Genomic DNA, 13,724 nt, shown 5'->3' on the forward strand with positions numbered 1-13,724 from the left:
GGGGCAAGTGGTACTACAATACTGTCAAATCAAGGTTAGTTTCATGATTTTGGTAACTCTAATGTGGTTACATAAGAAAATGTCCTTGTTATTAGGATAGACACAGTGAAATATTTACAGATAAAGGGGAATTACATCTACAACTTATTCTCAGTTCAGAAAAAATATATAGATAGTGGGAAGAAAAGGAGAAAAAAGTAGACAGAAGGGGAGTGGAGGATGAAAGATAATTATGTATCAAATGTGGTTAAATAATAACAATTGGGGAATGTGGTGAAGGGTATACTGGAAGTCTCTGTACTATTTTTGAAAGTCTAACATTTCAGAATAAAAATTATATGTAATAACTAATCCAGAATAGTTTTGCTATACCTAAAACACTTTTCATTTTAAAATAGATATTTCTACCAATATAAAAAAATAACCTAAGAGTTCAACAGCAAAGAAATCATATAATAAATTTAAAAAATATTAATTTTTTACTATCCACAAAGGAGGATAATAAAAAAATAACTAAGATAGATTTCTCAGGGAAAGCACACCAAACACTAAGGAACCCCCATCTTACTGTAGTAATAGTAAGCAATTTCAAATGAATTCCTTAAAGTTAACACAGAGATTGACTGTACAAAACCATTATGATATTTGTAATATCATGAAAACATTATTCTATCCCAACTTTGGAGAAACATAGTTTTAAAATAAGTTTGAATTAGGGTGCCTGGCTGACTCAGTTGGAAGAGCCCGAGACTCTTGGTCTCAGGGTCGTTAAGTTCAAGCCCCATGTTGGATAGAGAGATTACTAGAAAAAAATAAATTAAAAAAAAAAGTTTGAGCCATTTAATTCAAGCTTTTTCCTTTGAATTATAAGTTTAAAATAAGTTTGAGCATTTAATAGTATAAGATGTTATAAAATGTTTTGTGACAATAGCAATATTTGCTGCTCAAAACCAAACAATTAAGGTCAACATATGATTAGTATATGATAGTATAATTCTCCATCAAAAAACTCAGAAAAGAAAGTTTTTGTATACTTTTATGTGTTCTCTAGAGTATCAAAATTAATTTACATTATAGGCCTGCAGAAGTGCTTGATGACGAGTTTCACACAATGAATTTGTATAAAAATATTGATGGAGATGTAATGAACCAAAATCCTCTCCCTCCTTATGCTTCCTCTTTGCTTTGTCTGACTTAAGTTTTTTTTTTCTTTCCAGGTTTTTTGAGATATAATTAATATATAACATTGTGAAAGTTTATGGTGTACGATGGGTTGAGTTGATATACTGACATTGAAAAATGATTACCATATTGAAAAATCATTAGCTAACACCCCCACCCATCACATACTTATATATTCTTTTTGTGGTAAGAACAGTTACGGTCTATTCTCTTTGCAACTTTCAAGTATATATTATACTACTTACTATAATCATTATTCTGTACATTAGATCCCCAGAACTTCTTCATCTTATAAGCGGAAGCTTACACTCTTTAACCACATCTCCTGGTTCCTGCCATCACCCAGGCTCTGGTAAACATCATTCTAGTCTGTTTCTATGAGTTTGGCTGTTTTAGATTCCACCTATAAATGATATATAATATTTGCTTCTGTGACTTCTTTCTTGTACTATAATGCCCTCAAGGTCCATCTGTGCTGTTGCAAATGGCAGGATGTCCTTCTTTCTTGTGGCTGAATAACATTCCAGTGTGTGTGTGTGTGTGTGTGTGTGTGTGTGTGTGTGTGTGTATTACATCTTCTTTTTCTATTAATCTATTGATGAACACTTAGGTTATTTCCGTATCTTGGCTATTGTAAAAAAAAGTTACAACGAATAGGGGAGTGCAGGGATCTCTTTGGGATCCTGATTTCAATTTCTTTGCATATATACTCAAAAGTGGGATTGCTAGATCATACAGTTCTATTTTTAATGTTATGAGAAACCTCAATACTATTTTCCATTGTAGTTGCACCAGTTTACATCCCCCATCAACAGTGCATAGGGTTCCCTTTTCCCACGTTCTCCCGACACTTGTCATTTTGCTTGTCATTTTGAAGATAGTCACTCTAACAGTTGTGAGGTTATTCTTGTGGTTTTGACTTGCATTTCCCTGATGATCAATGATGCTCAGTTAAAGGCCAAACAAAATAGAAACATAGTACTTTTTTATGGATCTCTTGGTCATTTGTATGTCTTCTCTGGAAAAACTTCTACTCAGTTCCTCTGCCTATTTTTAAATCAGACTGTTTGGATTTTTTGCTATGGGGTTGTATGAGTTCTTCATGTATCTTGGATATTGACCCCTTATCAGATGGATGATTTGCCAACATGTTCTCCCATTCTATAGGTAGTCTTTTCATTCTGTTGATTTCCTTTGCTGTGCAGAAGCTTTTTAATTTGACATAGTTGCTATTGTTTATTTTTGCTTTTGGTGTCAAATCCAAAAAATCAGCAGCAAGTCCAATTTCAAGTTGCTACCCACCCTATCTTCTCGGAGTTTCATGGTTTCATAAATCCACTTAAATCTTTAATCCATTTGTGTTGAAATTTGTGTATGGTGTAAAATGTAACTGTAGTTTCATTCTTTTGCATGTGGGCATCAAGTTTTCTCAACACAACTATCATTTCCCCATTATATATTCTTGGGTCCCTTATCATAATTAAATTGGCCATATATAGATAGGGTTATTTCTGGGCTCTTTATGCTGTTTCATTGAGCCTGTATATCCCTTTTTATGCCAATACCTTACTGTTTTGATTACTGTAGCTTTGTAATATAGTTTGAACTCAGGGAGTTCAAACTATATTGACAGTTTACGATCAATACTTTATTGATACTTACTATCAAGTAAATAAGCTTCTCAGAGGCAGTGTAATGACTCTAATTTAGCTGTTCTCTCTTAACATTACTTTAGCTGCCAAGGGTCTTTAATAGTTCAGTGTGAATTTTAGTATTGTTTTTCCATGTCTGAGAAAAAAACGTCACTGGGATTTTGATAGGGATTGCATTAAATCTGTAGATCACTTTGGGTGATCTACAATATGGACATTTTCACAATATTAATCCTTTAAATCCATGAGCACTGAGGACATTTCCATTTATTTGTGTCACCATCAACTTCTTTCACCAATGTCTTACAGTTTTCAGTGTTCGGATTTTTCACCTCCCTGGTTAAATTTATTCCTAAGTATTTCATTTTTTTGATGCTATTGCAAATGGGATTGTTCTCTTAATTTCTTCTATGGTTTTCTCATTTTACAGTGGGGTCATTATGGTAGCATTTACTTGATCTACTATAACCATTAAATGAACCTATTAATGATGATGCTTATTATCTAGCTCATTAAATCTCTAAATCAAGACTAAATCTTCTGAAGGTAGCCTATCAAGATGCCTCCTGATCTTCAGGGAGGTTCTCAAAGACTCCCCAATGTTTCCCTGCAGTTTCCATAGAGAGAACCCATTAACTCTTTTGGAATGCATTTTGAATTCATGACATTAGGCATGGACTATATCTTATCTTTAATGTCTAGTATCATCTCTAAACCATATTATTCTAAAGTCCTACTCTTATCTAATAGCCTTGAATCTGTTTAACATAAAATTATATTTTGGCGGTACCAGGGTGGCTCAGTCAGTTAAGCGTCTGACTTAGGCTCAGGTCATGATCTCAGAGATCATGAGTTAGAGCCCTGTATTGGGCTCTGTGCTGACAGCTCAGAGTCTGGAGCCTGCTTCAGATTCTGTGTCTCCCTCTGTCTCTGCCCCTCCCCCACTTGCACTCTCTCTCAAAAATAAACATTAAAAAAATTATATTTTGACATGGATCTTACTCAAGAGTTCTTGGGGGCTCAGTAAGCAAGTTTGCATTAGTCCTATTTGAAGCCAATGAAGAAACTGACACTTTGGTAAGTTAAGGCCTTCTAGCCAGAAGGTAAATCCAATAACTCATTGTGATGTTAATTTTATATGTCAGTTTATAGGGTGTTTTTGAATGAGATTCATATTTAAATTAGATAAAACACAAGCCTCCACAATGTGGGTGGAGCCCATTCAATCAGTTAAAGGTCAACCAAAACTCACAGGCCTTCCTGAGCCAAGAGACTGTCCAGGAGACTGACATCGGAAGTCATCTGCACCAGTGGCTCTCCAGGGTCTGCAATCCGCTGACTGAAACACTGCAGATTCGGACTTGGTGGCCCTGACAATCACACTAGATAATCCGTTATGCTAAAATCTCTTCCTAAACACAGACGTATCCTATTAGTTCCATTTCTCTGGAGAACCACCGTGACTTAGTACACCCAAGTACTGTCTTGTCCAACCAGGACATCCACATAAGAGTGCTTTCTATCAAGTAAATAAACTTCTCAGAGACAAAGGAGTTTGTCAGGGCACAGAGCAAGTGACACTGAGCCTCTGTTAAATATTTTGGCATTTTGTTCAATCCTGAATGGGTAACTTGAAGCTAAAGTTTCTAATCTTAAAAAAGGACGTCAACTATTTCCATTTTGACCTCAATCTGTACTTTCTAATAGATTAAGTTCTTGTTTTCAGCTTATCTCTTAACTGAGGCAAAAGACACAGTGGGCAAATAATGTCCTCATGGGAACCAAAACTAGCCCCTCAGGCAATAAGGACTCCCCTGAGCCAGCAAGACCCAAGTGTGACTGACCCCAAGACAATGATCAACTCGACATTCACTGCCCACCTGTATGTGTTAGAGACAGTTAGTTAGGTTCTAACAGAAGACCTGGAGGCCAAGAAAAAGGAAGTCAAGGCCAGCTACTGAGAAAGTCAGTTGCCTGTCCTGGCAACAATCCAAAACAAAACCACAAGGAGCTGGATCAAACCAGATAGGCCCAAGATGGCTGACAAAGTAGGCCAGAAACCCCTGACCAAATAAGGAAGAAAAGGCTCAAAACCTGCTTCTGAGAAATCCCCACCCCAAGTAGTGAATATTCCACACCTTCAATATAAGATAGAAACCCAACCCCCAGGGCACTCTCACATCTTGAGAGGATACTTTCACTTTTTTTAGATTTTTTTTTCAAGTTAATTAATTTGAGAGACAGAGAGAAAGAGAGCCCAAGTGGGGGGAGGAACAGAGAGGGCGAGACAGAGAAACCTAAGCAGGCTCCACACTGTAACCACAGAGCCTGATGCAGGGCTCAGGCTCACAAACCAGGAGATAATGACCTGAGTCAAAACCAAGAGTTGGATGCTTAACCGACTGAGCCACCCAGGCACCCCAGAGTATACTCTTACTTTAATAAACATTCCTGCTTATGTCTCTCGTATGCTCTATTGTTTCTGTCCTGGAATTCTTTCTCGTAACAAGACCAAGAGCCTTTGGTGCCATCTTTGGGACAGGCTGGGTTGAGGCCTCAGGGCCTGTGGTCTCTCCAGTTCACCCAGCAACACTTGTACCCACCGACCTTTGCTCCACATTTTCCTTATATAAACCTAGAAGTATATTCAGCACTTTGGAGACAATCTTTGAGATATTAGCCTACTGTCTTCCTGGTGTTGGCCTCACTGAAATAAATCCCTCTCTTGTTTCACCTCCAGCCGTCTCTCTGCCTCTGGATTTTGTCAGGAGCAAGCATCTGAACCTGGTGTATTTGGGACCCAAGAGCTACATGTTCTTGTACCATTGCACCCTGGCTACAATCTGCTGGTCTCATTAATTAAGATGATATTTAGAAGACAATCTGCTGCTCTCATTAATTAAGATGATATTTAGAAGACGTACAGAAAACTTATATCTCATCAATTCAAGAGGTCTAGTAGTCACTGAACTTACTCAACATACCTTAATGACATATTTTCAATTTCTCAGACTAAATCAGTTATGGGTCATTGTAATAATCAACGAACAAACGATTAATTGAGTTTTAGGACCTATCCATTCTCGAGGTGCGTACAATTACATAAAAGTTTAAATAACAAATATCAGAGAATTTCAAGACTTGAATGAATTTAATGACTTGCCCTCAAAAGGTGCAAAGAGAAGCAGAGGCCCAGGAAGTCAATTTTTTTTAAGTTATAAATGTAACATGAAGCCTTTAAAAACCCAAAATGGTATTATATTATATACATGGTAAGAGCAGGAACAAAGGCACAGATGTGAGAGGACACAGTAAAAACAAAACAAATAAACAACAACAACAACAAAACACCAAGAAACGGAAAAGAAAATATTTAGAAAAAAAACTGGGATTTCTGACTCAGTTCAGAAAACCCTCATTAGAAAAAATTTCCATTGTAATCAGAAATCAGACCCACATACATATGCATATAACTTCTTTTGTTAGTGATTGGATTGTCATTTGCTGGGCAAATTTTCTCCTGAACACACAAGGCTAGTGGGTGAGAAGTGGAATGAAATGGACTTTGGAATTCTCAGTGGAATACTTCATTGAAAGCCCATGTCACTTCTTCCCTTTAGTGATTGAAAAGGTCAAGACTAATCATCAATTTCCCCACCAGGACTGCCTAAATGTTTTCAGAGAATATGTCTATCTTTACAGCTTACAGCAAGATTTTGTCTCACACTGTCCTAGACCTTAACAGGTGGTGATTATGGGCAATGCCCCCAACTCCCCCCTGCCCCAACACACTAGAAAATCCTCATATAACTTTTGATTCCCCAAAAACTTCACCAATAGCTTACTGATGACCAGAAGCCTTACCGATAACAGAAACGGTCGATTAACACCTATTTTGTGATATGTATTATACACCGTATTCTTACAATAAAGTAAACTAGAGAAAAGAAAATACTATTAAATAAATCATAAGGAAGAAAAATACGTTTACAGTACTGCACCATATTTATAAAAAAAAAAAATCCACATATACATGGACCCACGTCGTTCAAACCCTCATTCAAGGGTTAACTGAACTTTATGTGTGAAATCATTCTGTTTTGCTAAAAGCTCTGTAAGAAGATTCTAACAATAAAGGGGTGGTTATTTACCGACGGTCACATTGCAAAATACTTCCCCTAGTTCGCATTTACCTTTTCACTATTTCATGGTATGGTTACTGCTATACAAAAGTTACACACATGCATGCACATACACACACACACACACACACACACACACACAAATAAATCTATTTATCTAATGACATTTTGGTTTTGCCCTGCTTGGACAAACATTCAGTACCCAAAGTTAACACAGATTTTTCACATATTTTTAATTTATATTCTTGTTTACATATTTTTAAATGATTTTTAATATTGTTTAAGGTTTAATTTCATAACCAACTGGGATTTACTTTGGTGTATGGTGAGAAAAAAAATGTAACTTTTTAAAGTGAATAGCCAATTTTTTAAAACATGAAATAAACCATAGTTTACCACTATTTTGAAATACCACCTTTAACATATACATCAGGTCTGTTTCTATTTTGCTAATGTGTTCAAATGTTCTCTTTGTCTATTCCTGTAACAAATATCATGCTATCTTAAGAATTGTAGCTCTACAGTACATTTTGCTGTCATTATTGCCTATGAAATAGTACAGATCACACTTGTGCCCAGTTGAAATTCTTTAAAATCAATCTGTCCAATTTCCCCTACCCTTTCCACCTACTCCCACCATATTCATACACAAATACCATTGTGATTTTGATTAGTTATCACTGACCAACTGATTTTATGAATAAAAAACTATGACTATAAATTTTCTATCACTCATATTTCTGAATGTGTAATATTTTCAAGGTTGTTTAATGATTTTCCTCCGAGGTCTGACTTGTTAACCATGATTGTGATTATAGAATATTTTAAAATAACATTTTGTTTATTAGATTCAAAGTTATCTGTTTATGAGTATGTAAAGAGAAACCAAACCTGTTAACTATGTTATTCAAATTCTTCACACTCTTATTTTTTTTTCTACCTAATATGACAGTTTTGAAAAATACACACTAGCATCATCCACTGGAGATATGGTTTTGTTAAATTTTCTTTGTACTTAGAAGAATTTGGAAATGATACGCTTTTATGCCATGTTGTTTGATGTATAAAGCATCATGACTGTTAGAATTTCTACTGGATGTTATGTGTCAGTATAAAACATCCTATCTTTTTACCCCATGCCATGCAACCACACTAAAAACCATACTTTCAGAGACTGAAAAGGCTGATATGGCAATCCCTACTTTCAATACATTAGCATTGCCTGCTAGAACTCAACTTACTCCTTTATTTCCAGGTCGTATTAAGATTTGTCTCTTTAACAGAATAGAACTAGGTTTGCATTTTAATCTAAGCTGTGAGTGGTTACTTTTATTAAGAGAAATTACCTGTTATAATATGCTACATTAACTTATAAGTAAAATACTTGTAATGGCTATAAGTTAATATGACAACTAATATGTTTAGCCTAATTACAGATGTATCACTTTATTTTTTCTGTTTATGATACTTTTATTGTGCTTTCAGCCCTCCCTATTTTTTCTGTGCCTGAATCAAGTCTTCTTTTTTATTTATGTTTTTACTTTGTAGCCACTGAAAATATAACATGTCACAACTCATGAAGACTTTTATATGTATGTCAAACTACTACACTTACCAAATTTTGGTCCCTCTTATTGTGAAGGTGAACAGCAAATTATTCTAATGTCTCTCTCTGTTCTAACCCTGTTTACCCAAAGGAAATCATGAAACATTATCCATCTAGGGTATTAACAATAAGTCACCTTAAGATGAGACCAGTTGGGAATTTAATGAATCTATGTAGTATCTATTGTGAGTGAGGAAGAGGGAGGACAAGTAACTTCATATTTAATTAGTCAGAAGTTAGTTCCATTTATCTCTTCAACATCTCTGCATCCTGCAAAAGACAAAGCTCTTACCGTTTCTTTTGGAATCTGCATCTGGCTTGGCTCTGCATTCTAGAAGAATTGAAGAAAAATATAAATACAGACTGACTGAAGCCATCTTCAACACACAGGGACACAAAGCTTGACTCTACAGGAAATTTTGCTGGTTCTTAAATTCCACAAAATATAAGGCGGGTGATTATATTATGGCTGATGTATTACTGTCTTCCAAACTTTCACTGATGTGATTATATTATCTTATATGTATGTGTGTGTGTATGTGTGTGTGTGTGTGTGTGTGTGTGTGCATGTGATACAGTTATATTATCTTGTGTGTGTGTGCGTGTGTGTTAAGACATTTTCCTAGATGTAAATTCTGACTCCCTCACTCACAGTATATCATGAATTTATTATTTGGAAGAAAACAAATCTCACCAGACTGCCTCTCTATTCGTGGCACTGTTTCTAATTCTGTTTTTTGCATTTCCCAACTACGTCAAAGTTATGAGGTATATTTTAATTTGATAGCTAGACCAGATAATAACAGTCTGAACCACAAGTATTATATGATAAATACTACACCGGTTACAAATGTGATGTGTTTCATATATTATAGAGTTGCTTTAATTAGATAGATATTTAAAAGGTTGATTTATTTTTAAAAAAAGGCACATATTGATAAAAGTATTTTGTTTTAGACACAGAATTTAAACACAGACACCCCAAACAGAGGAAAAGAGTTTTGTTAATTGGATTCAAAGATCATTTTAAATGCAATCCCCCACTTTAAGTTTTTCAGAATTATATTCTTTGAAATCTTAAAAAGCAGCTGCAACATGAATAATAGACTGACGGCCTACTGGCTCACTCCTTAATGAAAAGCTCACAAGCAATAAATTAAATAACCAAGAGGAAAAAAAAATTAGCAGCAGAAGGGGAAAACAGAAGCCTGGAAGATCAAAATTGGACAAGAAGAACCTGAATAACCTTAAGCTGGCTGCCTGTTGGCACTAAGTCTGAGAAGGGCCCGCTGAAGAGTGGTGTTTGAGCTTTGGCAATCTGATGATGCTAACTATTACACAGGCTAAGATGTACCGAGGAAGAATTAAAGCTTCAGCAAATCACAGCTAAAGCCTAGTATTTTTTTTTAAGTGCTCATTTACAATTTAATAGAGACATCTCCAGATTTAGGATCAGGTGGCATTTTAAGCACAAAATTGGATAACAGTGGGGGGAAAACGGAAAACTGAATTTAAATTCAGAAATAATGCATTCAACATTTTAAAATAGAAATAAAGACATTTTTATAATTTTCAAAATCTACTTAAAACACAAGTGTTCAGTTTTCAGCCCTATCACAATCTGAAATTCCATGAAATCACAGTAAATTTGGGTAACCTGGGGATGTAGTATTCCTACACTGAAATATATCTGGCTTAAGATAAAAAGAAAGTTTTAATAACCACGACATATCCATACTTGAAATATTAGCATAAGAGACTTAAGGCTCTTGTGCCATAAGAGACAGGGCAAATTTGGGAACTGGGCCCCCTTAAACCTTGACACTCCAGTAGATACAGATTAATTGTTGCAGACAGCCTAAGAACTAACTGAAAGAGATGTCAAATGTTCTAATATGGCCCAACTCAAATCTGTTTTGAAATATTTAAAATACCACTTGTCCCAGAAATAAAACAATTTTCTTACCACATCAAAAGATAAAAGTGATTCCTCCAATTATGTTGTTTTTACACAATAAATGAAACCTGGCACTTTTTGCAGAAAAACATTCAAACTATGTCAGTTTAGTATACATATTTCATTCACACCAATACTATGTAAATACCTCTTGAATTTAGACATATTGATACACATATAAAAAATGAAATAAATAGCAAACAAATGCCTTTTTGTTTCTGTGTCATTCCAAATAAGGTCTATATTAGTAATTGATGGCCATGGGACTCAGTGCCACTCAGGACTCCTTACTTTCAACAATAATACTTTAAGGTACTCTTTTCATACAATAGTAAGCAAGAAGCTTTATTTGGTTTAGCTAAATGCATTATGAAATCTGAAATATGAAAATTTGTCATATGTAGTGGAGAAGATGGCACGTTTTCAACACCAGCCTTTGAAGTGACAGTTATGAAATAATCAACATCTCTGTATTCAATCAGTCCATCTGAAAGCGTTCAGTAATAAACATGTGCTGTCCTAGAAAATATCCATGTAATTTGATTTTTAAAGACCCCTACATTCAAAATTGTGAATATCTATTTCCAAAACTAAAAAGAATAGAAGAAAAAAATGCTTATATTCAGTTAAGGCTGAAAGATATATAAAACATATACACTACTTGGAAAATGTCTTAGTAAACATGGGCCATCAGGTGGCTAGCCCAGATCCCTGGCTCATGTTCATCAGAAATCATTCATCTGCTCTAAATTTACACACCAGTTCCCTTGGGTGGAAGGCATCTTCTTGGCGAAAGACCAGAAGGCTCACGGTCCCTTCCATCTTGGTGCTTCTCAACAGGGAAACAACTTCCTCTTGGGATTTGCCTGCTAAATCGACTCCATTTACCTAAAACAAATAAAAAGTTTTCAGCTGCAATCCTATGCAAACGTAAGACAGAAGAAAAGACACACATCGTAGAACCAATCATGTCTACGATGGAGCACAATTCATTTCATGGTAAATTCTTCCATGATCTGCTAGCCACCAGGCTGTTGTGGTTAACAAAGAAATATAGACTAGGTATCTAGAAGTGAGCCAGGAAGCAGTAAATCTTTTAGTGCTCTTTAATAAACCAAAAGCCACAGCTACCAGAGCACTAACAAGTAACAAGCAATAAACAAGCACTATATCCAAATTATCATGTTAACACAAAACTTACTGGCTTTGAACTGAGATATCTTGATGGCCTCGTGTATCATAGATTTTCTTATAAGAAAATAACAAGGTTATAGGGGATAGTAAAACCACACTAAAATTTTTGGTATAACTTTCAATGAAATTTTACTGAAAACTATGAAGACAACTTTTTATCCCTAAAAGGCAAGCATTAAGGAAGAATGCAGAATGATAATAACATTTTTGAAGGGGTAGCAATAGTTTGAGGTAGCAATACCTCAATATTTTTCAATGGTTTAAGAGAATTCTACCAAAACAAAGAGATTTAAAATAGCCAATTCCTGAGGAATCTCATCATTTTGATCTTTAAGAAGTATAACATTATCAGATAGCAGTATACACTTAAAAGAAATAAAAGTGAAAATTTCGTTTAAAAACTATTCAGTATTAACTTTAGACAAAAATAAAATTTTGTCAAAGGCAACAAAGTATATTATTTAAATTGTAATATCAAAATATCCTTGTAGTTAAAATATGTTTTGGAATCTTTCCCTCTCCACCAAACACAATCGACCACCACTCAATGTATGCTAGTAAGTGAATGCGTGAAAGATTTAAGAATAATAGGTTTAAAGAAAGGAAAAATTTCCAGGTAATAAAAAAATTACTGATTTGATACTATTTTTAAGATATGTGTTCCAATTTCCAGATGCTCAGAAAAACTGCTCAAAAGATTGTTGATATTGTATAGCTACAAGTACAAATCGTGGAAAGTTAGGCTTAAAATGTTTGAAAATGCAGTTTCAAAGAAAGCTGACAGCTACAGAAAATAAAACCTAACTCGAAAGAAATACAGGTTGGAGGTTCTTCCCAATGTTCAAAAATAGAAATACTGCCTTTGTGATGTGTTGAGAGTAAAGCAATTATGTGAGCAAAGAAAGCAAGCAAGAAAGCAAGAAAGCAAGAAAGCAAGCAGGAAAGCGAAGGAAGGGAAGCGAAGCGAAGGGAAGGGAAGGGAAGGGAAGGGAAGGGAAGGGAAGGGAAGGGAAGGGAAGGGAAGGGAAGGGAAGGGAAGGGAAGGGAAGGGAAGGGAAGGAAGGAAGTGGGACTGGTGCAGGACACACATTTTTGACACTCAGAGGCAAAGATGACTAGATTCAAGTCCTGTGTGAGCTTCCTACTACTTAAAAAAAAGCTACAAATGCAAATTTGGACTAATACTACTTAGTTTACGCCCCAAGGACAAGTGGTCCTTTCTGGAAACAGCACTGTAAATATAATTCATACCCAGACTTTTCCTTTTATTTAGATTGTATCAGTGCCCCTTTAAAAAATGGTGTCACATGAACAATACGACCAGGAAAGAAGTAAGATTTAAGAAATCTAGGCCCAAAATGTGGACATAGAAAAATCTGAAAGGCAATCCTTTGCTCAATTACTTTTCAAGAAACCTCAATCTGCAGAATTCGAAACTACATATGAAGTTATGAGTAAAGAAGAAAATGCAATAAAAATGTCCTCTTAACATTAGTGTTTGAATACTAGTTAAAATTAGGAAACACAATATATGCTGCTAAGAATACAGACTATGTTCTCGGAAGAAAACACTAAGAAAAATGACTAGTAAGATTTTTTCAACCTTTCTTCCTTTTATTTCTATATATACAAATGATCACACACACAGAAATTTCTATGTATGTTTACGTATGTCTAAGATGGTCTCAAAGACCAATGAACCGAAACTCCTGAGGTACAGAAGAGGAAATTCTGAAAAACTATTTTCTTTCTGACATTTGATTTTTATGTCTCAATTCATTCTCCATGCTGCCATTTCAAAATTTCCTCTCATCAAGACACACTGTTTTCATTTATTACATTTGTCTGTGTTCTGATTACAAACTAGATATCATTTCTATATTACCAGACATAAATTTAAAGCCATCTAGAAATATAACCTAACAGACACTGTACTTACATAATGACAAATGTTATCTCATAAACCAAATGTCTGAGTAACTAAAAATTTA

At 35.0% G+C, this 13,724-nt stretch overlaps 1 protein-coding gene across 22 annotated transcripts in view; it reads right to left on the reverse strand.

Moving 5' to 3' along the window:
• The window catches only part of PARD3 (par-3 family cell polarity regulator), a 678,503-nt gene that overhangs the window by 250,877 nt on the left and 413,902 nt on the right, over positions 1–13,724 (reverse strand). For 16 of the 22 annotated variants that reach the window (XM_045061110.1, XM_045061112.1, XM_023256514.2 and 13 more), the window contains 2 exons: positions 11,299–11,427; positions 8,875–8,913 (listed from right to left, as the gene is read on the reverse strand). In XM_045061110.1, the coding sequence (XP_044917045.1) occupies positions 8,875–8,913; positions 11,299–11,427 (168 nt within the window). The remainder of the gene's footprint in view (positions 1–8,874; positions 8,914–11,298; positions 11,428–13,724) is intronic. The other 6 variants (XM_023256519.2, XM_023256518.2, XM_023256523.2 and 3 more) reach the window with 1 other exon arrangement.

The sequence above is a fragment of the Felis catus genome, chromosome B4, assembly GCF_018350175.1.
Source record: "Felis catus isolate Fca126 chromosome B4, F.catus_Fca126_mat1.0, whole genome shotgun sequence".
NCBI lineage: Eukaryota > Metazoa > Chordata > Mammalia > Carnivora > Felidae > Felis > Felis catus.